We start from the raw sequence: 20,298 nt of genomic DNA on the forward strand, positions 1-20,298 counted from the left end.
GATTAACTGTAGCTACAGAACTCTAGCAAGCTACACTACAAGCTACAAGGCAAAAGTAGCTTGCTACATCAATCAATCATATAGCCCTATATCACAAGTGTCTCAAAGGGCTGCACAAGCCACAACGACATCCTCGGCTCAGATCCCACATCAGGGTAAGAAAAAAACTCAACCCAATGAGAAACCTTGGAGGGGACCGCAGATGTGGGGACATCCCACCCCCTCACCCCCCATCCCCGGGGCGACCGGTGCAATTGACGTCGAGTGGATCTAGTTAATAGTGTGAGAGTGCAGTCCATAGTGGGGCCAGCAGGGGATCATCTTGAGTGGAGACAGGTCAGCAGCGTAGAGACATCCCCAACTTGTAAAAAGAGCTCAGCAGCGCATGCACTTTTTGCGTCGGATGAAAAGAGCATAGCTCCCTCCCCCCATTCTCACCACATTCTACAGAGGCACTATAGAGAGCCTGCTGACCAACAGCATCTCTGTCTGGACTGGAGCCTGCAATGCCTCAGACTGGAAGTCTCTCCAGAGAGTGGTGAGGACGGCGGAAAAGATCATCAGGACTCCTCTTCCTCCTATCCAGGAGATCGCAAAAAGCCACTGCCTGACCAGGGATCAGAATATCTGCAAAGACTCCTCCCACCCCCACCAAGGACTGTTTTCACTGCTGGACTCTAGAAAGAGGTTCCGCAGCCTCCGAAGCAGAACCTCAAGGTTCTGTAATAGCTTCTTCCCTCAGGCCATAAGACTCTTGAACGCATCATAATTAAATCATCCCCCCAACTCCCCCCAAAATGGATTAACTTGCTGGAATAAAAAAGACAATATAACATACATCCATAAACGTGGACGCATGTGAGAAAGTCCAATATATTTATCTGTACAGTAATCTATTTATTTATTTATATATATTTATATATATTTATATATATTTATTTATTTTATATATATATTTATATATATATGTATTTATTTATTTATATATGCACCTTTAAATTTCGTTCTTATCTGTGCTGTAAAGTTCAAATTTGAATGACAATAAAAAAGGAAGTCTAAGTCTAACTGATGCTCAGATGAGTGGTCCACCCCGGGTCCCGACTTTGAACAGCTAGCGCTTCATCCGTGGTCACCTAATAACCTCTCCACGCAGGAGAGGGGGGCAGAGCAGAAAAGAGACGGCAGATCAACTGGTCTAAAAGGGGGGTCTATTTAAAGGCTAGCGTATACAAATGAGTTTTAAGATATTAATAATAAATTAAAGATACATTATATAAACATATAACTTAATGTACAACTTTCCACCAAACGAGAAAAAGTGCTCAGTTTGATGTTTATTAAAATAAACACTAGCTAGAAACATTCCCTTTGTCTGGCTTTTTTACATTTCTTTTAAATTGCGTATACCATGTACAAAATGAGGGAAAAAACCCAGGAAACAAATGAAATAAAAAGGCAGTTAAACAATAATAATTATATATAAACACCATAATATAATGGGAGACTTTTCAGCACAGGATAAATTACCGTTGTAACAGAAACCACAGTGGCAAAATGACAATAACCTGGCCCAAGGAACAAACTAAGTGTCTCACAATAGAGACAAAAAGGGGAACTGCACTTTTTTGGAATTTTGCTTATCGTTCACAATCATTATAAAAGACATGACGACAGATGGATTTTTTCTTTTTTTTGTTTTTTTTAATGATTTTAACTTGTAAATAAAATACATCTTACAGCGAAGCCATTCGGAGGTCCTCTATTCCGCCCCCCAAAAAACAATAAATAACCATCCAAAAAGCACTAATAATACTTCATTTACATTTTGGTACTTGAATATTAACCAAGTATAAGTGATATTGTTATTATAAGCGCTAACGCAGACACACACTATAGCAGCAACAAGATCACCAGTTTATGCTACTATGTTTATATATGCACTGGCCACAAACGCATCCGAGGAGAAGGCAGATGTGGGCAAGAATCCTTCCTCAGCAGCCATTGTAGTACATGCCCAAGTCCTGAGTATGGCTGCTGATGGCGCGGAGGGGCGTCCATGGACTGGTTGACGAGGAGACAGGCCGCGACCAACTTATGGATGCTTCTACGCAAGGTGAACCGGCTGATGGGCTGGAGGTTAAGCTGGAGCAGGCTGCTGGACTTGTGGCACCACTGGAATCGAAGCTGGGGGCTGGGCTGGTGGCGTCGTCGGAAGACCCACTGGAGACGAGGACGATGGCTTCGTCAGAAGACCTACTGGAGACGAGGACAGTGGCGTCGTCGAAAGGCCCACTGGAGATGAGGACAGTGGCATTGTCGGAAGACCCACTAGAGACGAGGACAGTGGCGTCATCGGAAGACCCATTAGAGTAGATGGTGGTGGCTGAAAGCCCACTGGAGTGGCTGGCGGAGGCTGCAGGCCCACTGTAGCGGCTGGCGGCGGCTGCAGGCCCACTGGAGTAGGGACTAATCAAGAGTAATTTGTACCTTAGCTTAAGACATTTTCCAAGTAGCTTGCCCATCACCAGATGTTAAGCGTTGGTCACGAAAACAGTGGTACTTGCAAAGCAGATTATTTTTGAGGTGATACTTTCAAATGTGTGAGAACCACTCACTGCTCTTGAAGAAAAATGCCCTTTGAACTTTTTTTCTTTCAAAAAGGTGCAATCTCCTTCATATTCTCTCCATCATCAGCGTGACACTTCACACTTTGATGAAAGCTGAGATACATTTTTTAAAAGATCACATATTATCAAAATGTAACCACCACTGTGGAGCGACACAAAAGTGTGTGTATTTATTATGTCTAATCTCTCTGTGCTTTGTCATTAAATTCCACTAAGCATTTCATTACAAGTCTTACCGCTATCCCACAGTGACACTGAAGCCACCAGCCAGCGTGACTCTCTTATTTAAGACGTGGTAATAACAAAATCAAAGGCAGTGCGAGCGAGCTTATGTATCGGTGTATTCTAGTAATAGTGACGTAATCGCAGGCTCAAGCCCAATTAGCCTAGAGGGTAACACTGTAATAATCCCTACCCCTGGGCGTTGGCCTATTAAAGAAACAGTGGACAGAATAAATGAGTGTGTCGACGGCGGCAGAAAAAAAGAGCGTAAATAAAAAATAAAGTGAAGAGAACTAACAGTTTGTGAATGTTTCATATTACAATCAGACTTAGAAATTACTGTTAAAGTATTGAAAAGCTGACTTCTGTCTACCGATTTTGTCGCAAGCAGCGTGCTGATTATATTCTAAAAGTATGACAATATAGCACAAAAGTAGTCGTATTCTTCCCAACATTTAGATTTATAGCGATGTTCTATTTTTAGCTGAACAGTACACAATGAATATCTGGTGGCTGGTGGCGTCTGCAGGCCCACTGGAGTAGCTGGTGGCGTCTGCAGAGCTGAAACAGTAGGCGACTGGGCAGGCTTTGAAGCTGAAGGGGGCATCGAAGCTGGAGCGAGCTTTGCTTAAGCGGGTGTCGAAGCTGGATCGAGCTTGGCTTGAGCTGGCGTGGCTGCTAAAAGAAGCTGATCCTCTGAGGACAACCACGGCAAGCGGGCATCGGCTATTATGTCCTCATAAATTCTCCGCTTGTCCCTTGCCATGGGAAATATTTCTTTTGTTGGGATCATTTTGTCAGGAATGCCCGTCTTAATGGAGGTTGTGACCTCAGAATGCAGCTTGCAGGTTTAGTGTTTATTGTCCAAAAGTACAAAACAACAAAGGCAAAACAAGAAGTCAAAAAAGCTTTTAACCATGATAGTTCTTCCGAAATACAAGACAATGATCCCACACCAACAAAGAAATGTGACTGGCCTTAATTCTGCCCGTGTGATGATTAGTACCAGGTAAAAAACATAATACTAATCACCCCCAGGTGAGGAAGACAGCACTAAGAAGTAGTGTGAATCTAGTGCAGGGAAAATACAACTGGAACGGGAAGTGGAAACAAAATAAGAGCACAAAAAACGAAGTGAACCAAAAACACAGAAAAAACACCCAACTACAAATATGGAACTTGGAGCCAAGCTATTTTGACATAAATGGAGTACTTACCCAAAATCAACAGGAAACGTCCCCGGCCAGCTGGACCAGACGAACAACTGTCCAAAATGAAATGTGGCCTAATACTTTACCAATACTGTAATATGATTGTTCATGTTTTTCAGTTAGTACACATTGGTGTCGTATCACAGTGTCGTGCATTACAAACTCAAACGCGTTTCGTGCTGACTTAGAAGCTAGCTTATCTCTCACTCTAGCTAGCTTTTACGGCTAATACCGTAGCATGGTGATGTGTTACTACGTTAGAATAAGAGTTCTTCAGTGTTTCTCGACAATAACAATGTCGCTACAGTTTGGTTATTATACATGTTACGGAACGTAAATTAAGTATTGTTGATGTTTTTTTAATGCATTTTTAAAGTGCTTTAGTGGTAGAATTGATTGCTCCCATTAGCTGCATTGCTAGCCACCTAGAACAAGCCGATTTGTATGTTAGAAAGCGAAAAAAAAAAGTGTCTTCTTGTCTCTCATAATGATTTTGAACGATAGGCAAAATTCCCAAAAAAGTGCAATTCCCCTTTAAGTTTTTGTCCTCCTGTCCCACTGCTTAATGTTATGTTGTTGTATGTGATTAATGGCGTCTATTACGTGCGACAAGTGCAGTGTTACAGAGGATATGAAAAAAAGTGCATTAAGTGCACAATAGTGCTCCATGGAGAGCCACACTATGTCATAGGCATGCATGGACAATCGTGTACCCAGTAGTACTAATATATATAAATTCCAGCTTCATTGTTAAAATCCTGCAACGCATTTCCAATACACTATTGTGGGACAAGAAACAGTCTAAAGTTGTTGACACATAATACATTACTGGAGCGTTAATTGTATCGATATCTTGTTTTTTTCCTTATTTGTTGTAAGCCTGAGTTCATCACGTATCCTCTTGCAAACCAGATTGTAATTTCTGAATGGTATTTTAAGCGAAACCCACAGGGACTGGTAGAGGGGGTTGTATAAAAAAAAAACCAAAAAACGAGAGTGCATTAAAAGAGGGAGGCGATGAATAAAAGCTCAACATTTCTGATAAGATCCAATCAATATTTCTTCATAACCTCACTCTCGCTGCAGTGGGTCCCAGCTCATTAAAGTTATCTGTCAGCGGAGGCTGAGCCCAGATACAGTAAATCTCGCTCTCCCTCGCGAAGAACACACACAAAAGCAATTTCATTATGCACAACATAATCAAAATGTGACTGTGTGATATGTGCTCTTTTGTATGTGGGAGTAAGCGCTTCCCATGAGAGTGTTTGCCACTTGTGGAAAGGCGCTTTCCTCCCCCTTCCCACAACAAAAATAGGGACAGGGGAAAAAAGAGATTGTGAGTGTGCATTAATAGAAGGTACTTAGGTGGGGACCCCTTGGGAACAGTGCTCTAATTTTCCCATCACCTTCCCGTTTTACTTATTAACTCGGCACTTCGGAATCATAGCGGGGGCTCTAATGGTGTAGAATTGACCAAGATTTGTGTTTTAATAGTATTGATTACTAATACGACTTTGATATAATGTATCATTACTACTAATACATGAGTAACACCGTGTTATGTCACACTGTGCCACATCTGTTAATGAAGGAAAAGGAAAGATTAGTGGGAGACTGCATGTATTCAGTTTTAGACCCCAGTTTTACCACACCAAGAATGTAAACACCTTCGAGAATTGAAGAAAACCCCTAACAATTGCCCTTGCACAAGGTGGATATCAGTCAAGTTTACATTATTCAATGTATTTATTTTTAGTAGTTCAGTTCAGATCATTTATTTGAGCTCAAAAATAAAAAATAAAAGCAATACATACATATTCATACTCAGCATAAGCAACAATAATGTTGCATGCACGCAGTTACATAGTATGGTAAATGGGTTATACTTGAATAGTGCTTTTCTACCTTCAAGGTACTCAAAGCACTTTGAAACTATTTCCACATTCACCCATTCACACACTGAGGGCGGGAGCTGCCATGCAAGGCACTAACCACGATCCATCAGGAGCAAGGGTGAAGTGTCTTGCTTAAGGAGACAACAGACTTGAACGGGATGGCACAAGCCGGGGATCGAACCAGGATCGGTGGCCTTGTGGTTAGAGGACACAACGGACATGAATAGGTTGGTAGAAGGTGGGGATCGAACCAGGAACCCTCAGGTTGCTGGCACGGCCCCTCTCCCAACTGCGCCACAATAGCTGAAGCACTGTGAGCTCAAAAGGGGTAAGCAGAAGTAAAACTACTTACAATGTATATATATTTTTTGATGTTGACCTCTGTATGTATGATGAGATTATCGCAGATATTTTAAGATGCAAAATTTTAATCAAATTTGAATAATAGGATATTGAAACTGATTTGATGGATTTAAAGATTCCTTTTTTATTTATAAATGAAATTGTAAATGGGTATTCGGTGGGTAGATTTTGAAATGTATTGTATTGTACTGTATTTTTTATATTATATGATGATGTATATTTTAACTGTGGGTCCCTGTGCTTCTAGGGATGACTTTTTGCAGAACGGACTCTGATATTAACAAAAGAAACAATAATGAAATACAAAACTATGTCTGTCTGTAAATAAATAAATAAATAAATAAATAAATATACAGCCACATTTCATTACAGCTGTTGATTGCTTGGATATACAACGAATACCACAAGTTTTTACAGAAATCAATATCAGACTCAGTTAGTGACTATCTTGGTTAAATCCCTTACTGCGCATGTCTCAAAACTCAGGCCCATATAAAAATCAACATGCATTATGTAATTAAATAAGAACCCTTACACATCTGTTCCATCAACACAATGTAATTTACATCTAAGCCACAGTGGTATTAATCGGATGTGTTGCACTAACCATTTTTGTAAAGGGTGTCAAATAACTACCAAAATTAGCAAAAATGTAAATATAAACAACTAACTAGACCACTTAATATATTAAACCATGTTGATACAATATAACACCTTAAAGATTCATGAAAGCACAATCAAAAATTATAATTGTAACTAGGGATGTGCCGATCGATCGGCCACCAAATAGTATTGGACTGTAACAGTTCCTCTCCCGTGGGTTCCCCTGACACCGACAGACTTGCACTGGAGCACAGGAAGTCTTGTTTCAACAATCTTTTAATTTTACTCACACACAGCGACAGCACTTCGCTCCACGACTTTTCAGTCTCTCCAGTGTGTCTTTCCCTCGTGTGTTTCTCCGGCGTGTCTTTCCAGTGTGTGTCTCCAGCGTGTGTGTGTGTCCTCCTCATGGCCCCGACCGCTACTGATAAGAATGACAGGTGATTAGATGATCAGCCACAGGTGGGGCAATCCAATCACCTGCCAGCTGTACTTCGAAGCTGATCCCCCACAAACCCCCTCCGCAGCAGGTGTGCAAACCACGTCCTCCTCCACAGACCTCCACCGCCAGACTCAAGCCGAGAAGCCGTCCGGCTGCACCTACTCCCCCGCCCCCTTCGTATGGGAGCGGGAGAGAAAATCAGCCACGGCCATCTGCGCCTCCGGCCTGTGGATCACTCTGAAGTTGAAGAGTTGTAACGCTAGATACCAACGGGTGATCCGCGCGTTGGCATCCTTCATACGGTGGAGCCACTGGAGGGGTTTGTGGTCCGAGCAGAGGCTAAATGAGCGCCCCAGCAGGTAATACCGGAGGGCACCGACCGCCCACCGGATGGCGAGGCACTCCTTCTCCACCATGCTGTACCTCGCCTCCCGGTCCGAGAGCTTCCGGCTGATGTACAACACAGGGCGGTGAACGCCCCCCCACCTGCTGGGACAAAACAGCCCCCAGTCTTCTGCCCGACGCGTCAGCCTGCAAAAAGAACGGGATAGAAAAATCAGGCATGTGTAGGATGGGCTCCCTACAGAGGGCCTTTTTAACCCTCTCAAACACCTGCTGGCACTGCTCCGTCCACTGGACCAGATCTGAAGCGCCCTTTCGGGTGAGATCAGTTAGTGGGCTGGTCAGGTCCGCAAACTGGGGAATGAACCTCTGGTAGTAACCGGCCAGACCCAAAAACTGCCTCACCTCTTTTTTCGTCTTGGGAGTCGGACAGGCCACAATTGTTGCTGTCTTGTCTACTTGCGGACGCACCTGCCCTCCTCCCAAGTGGTACCCCAGATACTGTACCTCCCTCCGGCCAACCGCACACTTCGTCGGGTTGGCGGTGAGCCCTGCCTGCCTCAGGGACTCGAGCACCGCCCCCACCCTCTGCACATGCTCCGCCCAGCTGCCACTCTGGATGATGACATCATCCAGGTAGGCAGCAGCATATGCAGCGTAGGGACGCAGCACCCGGTCCATGAGGCGCTGGAACGTGGCGGGCGCACCGAACAAGCCGAACGGAAGTGTCACAAATTGGTACAAACCTTTCGGAGTGGAGAACGTCGTTTTTTCCTTGGACTCTGGAGACAAGGGAATCTGCCAGTAGCCCTTAGTTAAATCCAGTGTCGTGAAAAAGCGAGCAGTGCCCAGCCGATCCAGGAGCTCGTCGACTTGGGGTATTGTGTAGGCATCAATCCGTGACACATCATTTACCTTTCGATAATCCACACAGAACCGTACAGACCCATCGTTCTTACCCACCAGAACTATGGGGCTGCACCAAGCAGTGTTTGACTCTTCTATTACCCCCAACTCAAGCATAGATTTCAATTCCTCCCAAACCACTTTGCGTTTGTGTTCGGAGAGGGTGGTGGAGACCCCTGCTGGCCCACCGGAGAGGGTGGTGGAGACCCCTGCTGGCCCACCGGAGAGGGTGGTGGAGACCCCTGCTGGCCCACCGGAGAGGGTGGTGGAGACCCCTGCTGGCCCACCGGAGAGGGTGGTGGAGACCCCTGCTGGTCCACCGGAGAGGATGGTGGAGACCCCTGCTGGTCCACCGGAGAGGGTGATGGAGACCCCTGCTGGCCCACCAGAGAGGGTGGTGGAGACCCCTGCTGGCCCACCGGAGAGGGTGGTGGAGACCCCTGCTGGTCCACCGGAGATGATGGCGCCATCTCTTGCAGACCCACTGGGGTGAGTAGCTGTGCCTCCCCAGCTGCACAGCTACTCATAACCCCCCCCCCAAGGGACGGATCCCAGACGTCCCCAGATAGGCCCACAGACGACAGGGGTGGGTGGGAGAGGGCTTGAAAAGCGGCCGAACTTTTCTTTAAATTAGCCATTAGTTCTAAAGCCTTGTTAAGCCTCTCTGCCATGGACATCTCTGCGAGGTTTGTGTTAGGCTGGATTATTATGTCAAAGTTTGTTGGTGACGAACCCCAAGATGCAGAGATGATGGCAGGCATAGTGCGAGAAAACATGATTTAATTAAATACTATGGCAAAAAACAAACAAAAGGGAACAAACAAAAGGCACGCACAAGGCGGAGAACAAACTAGGCTATAAACTAAAATAGCACAAAGGCTAACTGTGGACAATAAACAAAAACACTTACTGTGACACGAAGGAACTATGACTAAAGCGGAGTGGACACAAGTAGACGGAGCTACAACGACAAATAGGTAGAAGCTACAGGTAGAAGTGACAAGTGACAAGTATTCTAATGACACTACAATAATCCAGCAGTGACTGGAGGGCAGGACAGGTTTAAATAGCAGCTGGCTGACTGGCACCAGGTGTGGCCAGGTGCCAATCAGCCACAGCTGAGGGGACAAAACACTCAGGGAGATAATCAGGAAATAACCAAAATAAGAGTGCTGACAGGAACTAAAGACAGGAAACTAAGACAAACGCAGAGGAAAACTAAAACTTGACCAAACTGTCAGGGACAACCCTGACACTATGTGTCATACTTGATCATTTCGCAATATTGCCATATTTTTGCTGAAAGGATTTAGTAGAGAACATCGACGATAAAGTTCGCAACTTTTGGTCGCTGATAAAAAAAGCCTTGCCTGTACCGGAAGTAGCGTGATGTCGCAGGTTGAAGGGCTCCTCACATTTCCCCATTGTTTACACCAGCAGCGAGAGCGATACGGACCGAGAAAGCGATGATTACCCCATTAATTTGAGCGAGGATGAAAGATTTGTGGATGAGGAACGTGAGAGTGAAGGACTAGAGTGCAGTGCAGGACGTATCTTTTTTCGCTCTGACCGTAACTTAGGTACAAGGGCTCATTGGATTCCACACTCTCTCCTTTTTCTATTGTGGATCACGGATTTGTATTTTAAACCACCTCGGATACTATATCCTCTTGAAAATGAGAGTCGAGAACGTGAAATGGACATTCACAGTGACTTTTAACTCCACGACAATACATCGGTGAAGCACTTTAGCTACGGAGCTAACGTGATAGCATCGTGCTTAAATGCAGATAGAAATAAAAGAAATAAGTGCCTGACTGGAAGGATAGACAGAAGATCAACAATACTACTATCAGGAGACACCGAACCGAACACTGGACCTGTAACTACACGGTTAATGCTGTGCCGCCTGTCGAAGCCTAGCTATGCTGTTGCTAACGACGCCATTGAAGCTAACTTAGCTACGGGACCTCGTCAGAGCTATGATAAAAACATTAGCGCTCCACCTACGCCAGCCCTCATCTGCTCAACACCCGTGCTCACCTGCGTTCCAGCGATCGACGGCGCGACGAAGGACTTCACCCGATCATCGATGCGGTCGGCGGCTAGCATCGGATAGCGCGTCTGCTATCCATCTCAAAGTCCTCCTGGTTGTGTTGCTGCAGCCAGCCGCTAATACACCGATCCTACCTACAGCTTTCTTCTTTGCAGTCTCCATTGTTCATTAAACAAATTGCAAAAGATTCACCAACACAGATGTCCAGAATACTGTGGAATTTTGCGATGAAAACAGAGCTGTTTGTATTGTGATACAATGTGTCCGAATACTTCCGTTTCAACCATTGACGTCACGCGCAAACGTCATCATACATAGACGTTTTCAACCGGAAGTTCCCCGGGAAATTTAAAATTGCACTTTATAAGTTGACCCGGCCGTATTGGCATGTGTTGCAATGTTAAGATTTCATCATTGATATATAAACTATCAGACTGCGTGGTCAGTAGTAGTGGGTTTCAGTAGGCCTTTAAAACAACGGTCATATCACATCTGCAAAATTCCTGCTCCTCCTCCCTTTTAACATTACCTCTTTTTTTTATATCTGTGGCAGGCAGCTAGCAGGAAAATGATTTGAGCCTTTGTGTTGACACGGAGAGAGACATATTCATGAGTGCATGATGCAAAGTGTGGGTACACGTGTGTGTGAGTGTGTGTGCCGCGGTGAACTCACGCAGCCATAACTGATAAGCTCATCATTCAAAGCTATTGCAGGTGATGTAGAACAGATGAAGGGACACGAGGTGACACGCTATCTATTTTCCATTACATTCAAGAGGTTGCCAAGAGGGATGCGGCGAAGCAAGCCCGATAGTCATCACATCACACCAATATGCAGGGGGGCACATCAAGGTCACTTATGACCTAAAGTGACATTTTTTACCTGCCATTCAAAGGAAACATCATCTCATGTTATTACTTGTCGAGGTGAGGATTCTCAGGTTCAGAAGAATACACTGTTGTAAAATTGAATGGATTTAAAATGTATTTTCAAACTCCCTTGGAGCAGCAGTACTAAGTTTACTCCCTCAAAATGGATTGACTAGGATAAGACGACTCTGAAATATAAGACAACCCCTCTTTCATCAGAGCAGTTTTTGAAATGACAGAATAAAGCTAAAATTTGGTACGACTTGTACAGCCTGCTGAACCTAATTTGGTCTTACCTAAACTTTTCAATGCACATGTCCAACTCTTCAATGTTGCGATACATTTTGCACAACCTGCTTTAACGAAGACGCTATTGACGCATTTTCATGTGTGTTTTTGTTTGTGCAAGATGATGCAACAAACATTGCATCATGAACTGTACATATTTAACTGTCACCACAAACGTTTGTTTTTATACAACACGTTTATGCAGGGTCGACCCTAGGCTTTGGGTGGCTCTGAACAAGATTTTGTTGATTGCCCAATTTTGGTTTTAGTAGTATTTAGTCTTATTATTAGACTCCTAAAGGGCCACCACCCCACATTAAACCTAACGTTGCAGCCCCACTTGCACATACTCAGTATGTTTACGTCCACAAAACTAATTATTGACTGAGTTTGGTTGCAACTAGCTTTTAAAACAAACATGTAAACCCATGTGGCCATGGTTCTCAGCAGGAAACCGATGGTTTGTACAGTCCAGGTAGAGAACGAGACTCCGTCCCAGGTGGAGGAGTTTAAGTATCTCAGGGTTCACGACTGAGGGAAAGATGGAGAAGGAAATCAGCTGTGAAATCGGAGCAGCTCGGGCAGTATTGCAGTCTCTCTGCCGCACTGTTGTGACGAGCTATCTACATTCCTACTCTCACCTATGGTCATGAAGTGTGGGTCATGACCGAAAGAATAAGATCGCGGATACAAGCGGCCGAAATGAGTTTCCTCAGAAGGGTGGCTGGCATCTCCCTTAGAGAGAGGGTGAGAAGTTCAGTCACCCGAGGGAGACTCGGAGTAGAGCCGCTGCTCCTTCGCTTGGAAAGGAGCCAGCTTAGGTGGTTCGGGCATCTCGTGCGGATGCCTCACGAGCGTCTCCCTAGGGAGGTTCCTGTTGCACGTCCCACTGGGAGGAGACCCCGGGGCAGGCCAAGGACCAGATGGGGGGGATTACATCTCCTCTCTGGCCTGGGAATGCTTCGGGATCCCCCAGGAGGAAGTTGCTAATGTTGCTCTGGAGAGGGAAGTCTGGGGGTCTCTGCTGGAGTGGTGGTCCTCGCGACCCGATTCCGGATAAGCGGTTGAATATGGATGGATGGATGTAAACCCCTTTAAGGTTTTTGCATGCAGCTTGTAATGTCTCCAAGGTTTGGTATTAAAAACAATTAGGAGTTTTTTTCTGATTATCTGATTCATATAAGATTGTCATTAGTGGATAATAATGATCATAATAATACATCATCATTATAATTAAAAAAACAGTGAATGTTTTAAACTTCAATCAAGGTTCCTTGAACCCACAACAGTTATGTGATGTGAGATGGAAAAGCGAATCTTAAGCATAAATTGTATCCCATCCTGCCATAAATAGATGTATTATATTTGTACCTTTATTTTGACACCTCATCCTGGTTCCCAAATGCTGGCAATGTTTGTGAATGCATATGAGCTTTAATGACGTAATGACACTGGGTTTTCCGCTACCAGAAATAATGAACTATTTTGCATTTTTGCTGTAGGTCGTGTTACACATATATTGTTTGTTTCAAACAAACTTATTATTGAACTTTGACAGCAAAATGTATTCATAAGAACTTGTATGACGTGTTTTATAACTAATGGATTTAAATGAAAAAAATTAAAAAATCCCCAAATCTTACAATGTGGTCTCCCAAGTGGTTGTACCCCAAAACAACTGCATAGAGTGTGGCCCTTATTATATGTGGAAAAGGTTGCATATTCATATGCACTCTTTCGAGGTCACGCAAAGTTTTTTTTTAGATATGGGAATCAGCGATGGCCGATGGTGTCGCTAGGAAATAAAGCTAATTGTTATGATCTGCTAGAGCAGGTTTCTTGTGTTTGTTATAGTTTTCCTATGTTTATGATCGATTTCTGTTTCTGCGCTCCTTCCCCTTATTTACCTCTCTTGTAATTAGGAGTGCTGATTGACCGCACCTGCCTCTGACTGGTGATCAGGACACTCACCTGTCGCTGATTACTAGTCAGAGGGCTATTTAGGACAGTCCCACCGTCCAGTCGGCATGACTGTTATGTTCCTTTTTTGGTGGTTCTGTTGTCTTCATTGTTAAGCTAAGTTATGCCTTAGGCTTCACATGTGCTTTCTAGGGGCACAACCTATTTTGTATTTTTGCATTGATATTGGGAATTAAAGAATCATCTTAACTGCAAGCTGCCTTCTGTTCTCTACATTTTGGGATCACGAACACTTCACCATGCCAGAATACAACACTATTATTCACATAAAAAAAACACATCCTCGTCGGCATCCTTCCGTCTCGGGAGACGATGGGGTAGATCCAAAAAGGGGGGTGGGTCTCACTGCAAGATGGCCCCTGGAACCCGTTTCTTTTGCCAATCGGATGGGCTTAGAGCCGGTATCTGCTGGAGTGACCTCTCCAGTGGATCAGCAAGCTGTTGTCCAGGCAGCAAGCCTCCCCTCTCCGCATGGCTGGTGGATCCAAGGGAGCGACGAGTGTCGATACAACTTGGCACCAGCGACGCCGCAGGAGTTGCCAGAATGACGCTACAACGTCAAACCGCCTTCAAGACTACGGCTCCTGATTTTCTGTCGGGGTTTACTCCCTTAGCCTTACCCTCGAGTGGGTTGACCGCAAGGCAGCGGTGGTTTTGAGATTGGAGATTTCCTTCTCCTAGATGGGCTGCCTTACCAGGTTTACGAGCCCCATCTGCCCGAATGCGGCAGGTAGCACGGGGGTACATCTTACCCGTGGCGGTATAAGCCCGACCTGATTCTGGATATAATGATATCATGTATTTGTTATAGCCTGAATATCAAAATAACGAGCTGTTATAATGTAGTTATTAATGTGCAGGTCATTGTTGTTTATTTTGCTCATTTTTGCATCTTGCATTGTTGTTGAGTACAATTGTATATGAAAAGTGTCACCTTATTTTGTCAAAGTTAAAAGTTAAAGTTAAAGTACCACTGATAGTTACACACACACTAGGTGTGGTGAAATTACCCTCTGCATTTGACCCATCCCCTTGTTCTACCCCCTGGGAGGTGAGGGGAGCAACGAGCAGCAGCGCTGGCCGCGCCCGAGAACCATTTTGGTGATGTAACCCCTAATTCCAACCCTTGATGCTGAGTGCCAAGCAGGAAGGTAACGAGTCCCAAGTTTATAGTCTTTGGTATGACTCGGCCGGGGTTTGAACTCACGACCTACCGATCCCAGAGCGGACACTCTAATTACAAGGCCACTGAGCAAGAATACATATTTTTCTAAATATCCCTTAAAGCAGTGGTCCCCAACCTTTTTGTAACTGCGGACCTGTCATCGCTTGAAAATGTGTATTTTTTTTTTTTATTTTTTTTTTTTTGGTCATTAAAAAAATACAAACATGTGTGCCTACGGACTGTATCCATGCAGACTGTATTGATCTATATTGATATATAATGTATGAACTAGAAATATTAATAACAGAAAGAAACAACCATTTTGTGCGAATCAGTGTGAATGAGTGTAAATGGGGGAGGGGGATTTTTTGGGTTGGTGTACTAATTGTAAGTGTATCTTGTGTTTTTCAAAATAAAAATAAATCTTTTTTTTTTTTTTTTCTTGTGCGGCCTTAAAGCATTTTAAGTACAGATATATTTAGCCTAAATACTGTTTTATAGTCTTATAGTTATTTTGGGGGTAAATGGGTTATACTTGTATAGCGCTTTTCTACCTTCAAGGTACTCAAAGCGCTTTGACAGTATTTCCACATTCACACACACATTCACACACACATTCACACACTGATGGCGGGAGCTGCCATGCAAGGCCATAACCACGACCCATCAGGAGCAAGGGTGAAGTGTCTTGCTCAAGGACACAACGGACGTGACGAGGTTGGTAGTAGGTGGGGATTGAACCAGGAACCCTCAGGTTGCTGGCTCGGCCACTCTCCCAACCGCGCCACGCCGTGTGTGTACTAAATACTCATACATCACATTCTAAATTGCAGACAATTTGGTGATGTTTATGATTCATCAGCAACATGGTGATTCTTCATTATTCATCTGCATCCTGATGATACTGATGAACACAAACATGGTAACACTTTAGTATGGAGAACATGTTCCAAGTAACAAAGACTTAAGGCCAGGGTTAGGGTTATTGTAGTTTTGTGTTTTGTTATGTAAGAACAGACCATTTTCATTAAATGGTATTAAAGGGAGAATCATACAACAACTTCCTTACTTAGTACTAATAAGTAATAATTCTGAGGTTATTGAGGGAAGACTCTTAGTTAATGGCTGACTGGTTGTATAATAAGGCCATGCAGAATAAAGCATTAATAAGTATTTAATAATGACTAATTAAGAGTTAATATGTTACCAATTTGCATGTTAATAAGCAACTAATTAATGGTGAATATACTAAAGTGTTATGACAAACATTTATCTTTTAATAGGAGAAGTTGACTTATATTCAGTGTGGTCCTATATTCAGGTCAATACGGTAATTGCGTTCCTGCTGTGTAGTGTGATGTGTGTTGCATGATTGCACAGGGTCACAGCAGTCATGCCCCTCAGCTGGTAGCCATCTTGGCTCCAAGATTGTTTGGTCACGCTGTGATAACTCTGTCTTCCAAACTCCCCCCCGCCCCAGCAACGGGAATTTAATTGGTGCGGACCCCCGCTGACATGAAAGCCACAGTTGCCGACTCACACCAAAAGTATGGCACATGCATTGTGTTTGTACGTGGCCGCACCTTGAACTTCGTTACAAAACGCTTTCAAAATATATCGCAGCCGGTGGAGCGGCGAGCCGAGCCACATTTAAAAGACAGACGTCAGAGGAGAGGGGTGTAAGTAGGAGGAAGACAAGGGGGAAGGAAATATAGATAGACAGGATCGAGAATCAAGCGAGGGAGCAAGCATGGAAGGATGAGTGGAGATTGGTGTCAGCAAGAGGTGATGTATCGAAGCCAAGGTGATGAGAGTGAGCTGGCTTCTCTCTCAACTCCACTTGTAATGTCCCTTTCTAAAACATCGCTCATATTTAATGGAGCACATCTACAAGGGAGGAAAGAAGGAAGGAAGACGGGGAGGGAGCAGGACACATACATACACTGCAGTGACATATGCCGACAACATTTTACAAGCTTGCAAGCACAGATAGAACAAGTACACTGAAGGCAACGAGGGTCTTTGAGAGTGGACAGAGTTAAAAACACAGGGTTTAAACAACACGTATACCAGTTAAAAAAAGACAGCGTATTCGGAGAAATTGTTTTTTATCTCCATTCTTTGATGTGTCTCCCACAGGTTCCGGCCTTAATGATGGCCAATGGCACGTAGTGCGCTTAGTGGCCAAGGAGAACTCTGCCATGTTGGTAATAGATGACGAGGAGGCGTCCGCTGTGCACTCCACCTCACCCCTGTCCATCACAACTGGGGGGACTTATCACCTAGGAGGTAAGGAAAGGAGATGATGTGCCAGTGTAAGGGAACAATGCAACAACCTGTGTTGCATTGTTTCCACTCACAAGTCTGAAGCCCCCCCTAAAGGTTGTGCTCAAAATGGTGAAATGGTGTGGAAGACCTCCTCGCATACACTATATCGCCAAAAGTGTTTGGCCACCTACCTTGACTCACACATGAACTTGAAGTGCCATCCCATTCCTAACCCATAGGGGGGGTCCACCTTTTGCAGCTATTACAGCTTCAACTCTTCTGGGAAGGCTGTCTACAAGGTTGCAGAGTGTGTTTATAGGAATTTTCCACCAATCTTCCAAAAGCGCATTTGTGAGGTTACACACTGATGTTGTTTGAGAAGGCCTGGCTCTCAGTCTCCGTTCTAATTCATTCCAAAGGTTTTCTATCGGGTTCAAGTCAGGACTCTGTGCTGGCCAGTCAAGTTCATCCACACCAGACTCTGTCATCCATGTCTTTATGGACCTTGCTTTGTGCACTTGTTGGAAGAGGAAGGGGCCTGATCCAAACTGTTCAAGGTTGGGGGCATGGAATTGTCCAAAATGTTTTGGTAATCTGGAGCATTAAAAGTTCCTTTCACTGGAACTAAGGGGCCAAACCCAACTCCTGAAAAACAACCCCACACCATAATTCCTCTTCGACCAAATTTCACATTCGGCACAATGCAGTCCAAAATGTACCGTTCTCCTGGCAACCTCCAAACCCAGAATATTTAGGAGCGAGGACATTTTACAACTGAATTTGTTGCACAGGTGGCATCCTAAGACAGTTCCACTCTGGAAGTCCTTGAGTTCACTCAAAAAAATGACTCATTGGATGAACTCAATTAAAATGAGGGCAGGATTTCCATCCAACAAATATATGTTGCCCCAACTCAAAATTAGTACATTCTCACAATACAATAAAAATGTGTTAATCCAACTTATTTTTAGCAAATAAAGCCAACTTGAAATTATTGCAATAACTAAGCAAAATTGATTTACATTTGTCAGAATCATTTTTAACAAATACATCTATAATGGAATTATTTTGGTTAATAAGGGAAATTGATGTATATGTGCCCAACTCAAAATTGATTGGAAATTAAGCAAGCTAAAAATCACCCTAGATCCCATAAAAACACATCAGACAAAACCTGGTTGGTATTTTTAATGTAGAATAATCCTTAATTCAACAATCTTGAATATAACACCACAAGATGTCAAAGTTACTTGCAAACACAAACCAAAATGTTGCGTTTGAGTGAAAACAAAACATCAAGAAGTCAATTTTACATAAAGATGTCAGATTTGCGTACCAACACATACTAAGAACTTAGTTTTATATAAACAAAGATGTCAAATTGACTTGATACAAAGCACAGAGAACTCAGTCTTAGTTATAAAACACCAAGAAACAGTTTTACCTTTTCTTAAATTACTCGAGGCAAACTTTACGAGAAATGGTTCTCCAAAATAGTTTAAAGTGGTGTAAAATTAACACTCAGCGCCACAAAGGAAACTGCAAAAACACATTTGAGTCCTGCGCAAGTGTGCTAATGTAGCCATTAGCCTTAATGTACTAGAGTTCCATCCATCCATTTTCTACCGCTTGTGCCTTTTGGGGTTGCGGGGGGTGCTGGAGCCTATCTCAGCTGCATTCAGTAAAGAAAAGAAAACAAGGCAAATACAAAATTCCCATGCATCAAATTGGCAACAAACAAAAATAAATAAGAAAAACTTAACATTCACAGACCAGGAATCTGATATTAATGGGATGCTAGTAGCAAATATCCTTTGAATGTAAGCAAGTAAAAACTAAACATGAGACAGTACTAGCTATTAAAAAAATAAATAAAAAATGAATAAAATCCAAAATCTTGAATCGAACTTAGTCCATTTATCCTCAGTTGAGTGATGAAACGGAGGAGAGAAATGGTTGCGAGAAGTGTGGAGGGTAGTCACGCTCAGAGATAAAATAGGGAGGTAAAGTTCATCCAGTCTAAACCCTAAAGTAATCGCTCTCCACTCCCCATGACTGCATTTCATATGTTGATTGTGTACTTCCAGCAGTTCAGTAAACAGCCTCTTCTTCCCTGTAACTTAGTCAATTCTGAGTCCAATTCTCAAGTTAAAAATGTTGTAGGTCATAGATTGTCTTTAAATGGGGTGAAAATGAAGGCAAAAACAATACAACCAAAAATAAAGATCCGATGATGAACTTTGTCAACAAGTGTTCACCTCTCATGCAAGCAACTTGATTTTCAGCTGCTGTATCTTTGTGTTCAGCTTGTGCCCATCCAGGTTCATTAGGATCTTCTGGAAAAACTCAAATGTGTACTTGAAGTTGTCTGGAAAGCTTAGATCAAGGGCATAAATGAGCCCAAACATCATTATGATTCCCATGATGACGCTGTCCACGTTGCTCAGGACTTTGATGCCTTCGATAACAACTCCCACATCCTCTGGCTGCCTATCGCCATCTCCACGGATGATGTATATGTCATGACTGTGAGGGCAATGTCCCTTTCTGCATCCTCAGTGGCGGAGGCCTGAACAACAACACAAAAACAGAACACTTATGTTAGGTAAAATGCTGAACACCACTAGCAGAAAATTAATTACCTTTTTTTTTTTTTTAAAGTCCTCATTGCCTGTCAAATTAATCATTTATGTATCATGAGTTAAGCGTGATTGGAAAGTTAACCATATATATATATATATATATATATATATATATATATATATATATATATATATATATATATATATATATATATATATATATATATATATAATAACATAATGTTTGAAATTGGCCTTTAAATAACTTCAGCAAGCAGCCATGAACATAATGCAATTGCTGCAACATGATCCTTTAGGCAACCACATCCCTATATAGATGGACCTGTGGGACAGAAATAGCTGTTTTACTCCACAGGGCCTCTGCCCGTTTGCCACTACCAGCTTAGGAGACTCTGACTCTGTCTTTTCTTGCACCTACCAGTGATTTCAAACAAAAATTAAAATTCAAAGAGCCCCA

General features: G+C 43.3%; 1 protein-coding gene across 1 annotated transcript in view; it reads left to right on the plus strand.

Moving 5' to 3' along the window:
* The window catches only part of cntnap2a (contactin associated protein 2a), a 541,273-nt gene that overhangs the window by 141,519 nt on the left and 379,456 nt on the right, over positions 1 to 20,298 (plus strand). The window contains exon 9 of the mRNA XM_062021878.1: positions 17,110 to 17,259. Coding sequence (XP_061877862.1) covers positions 17,110 to 17,259 — 150 coding nt within the window. The remainder of the gene's footprint in view (positions 1 to 17,109; positions 17,260 to 20,298) is intronic.

This window comes from Entelurus aequoreus, linkage group LG15 (assembly GCF_033978785.1).
Source record: "Entelurus aequoreus isolate RoL-2023_Sb linkage group LG15, RoL_Eaeq_v1.1, whole genome shotgun sequence".
Classification (NCBI taxonomy): Eukaryota; Metazoa; Chordata; class Actinopteri; order Syngnathiformes; family Syngnathidae; genus Entelurus; species Entelurus aequoreus.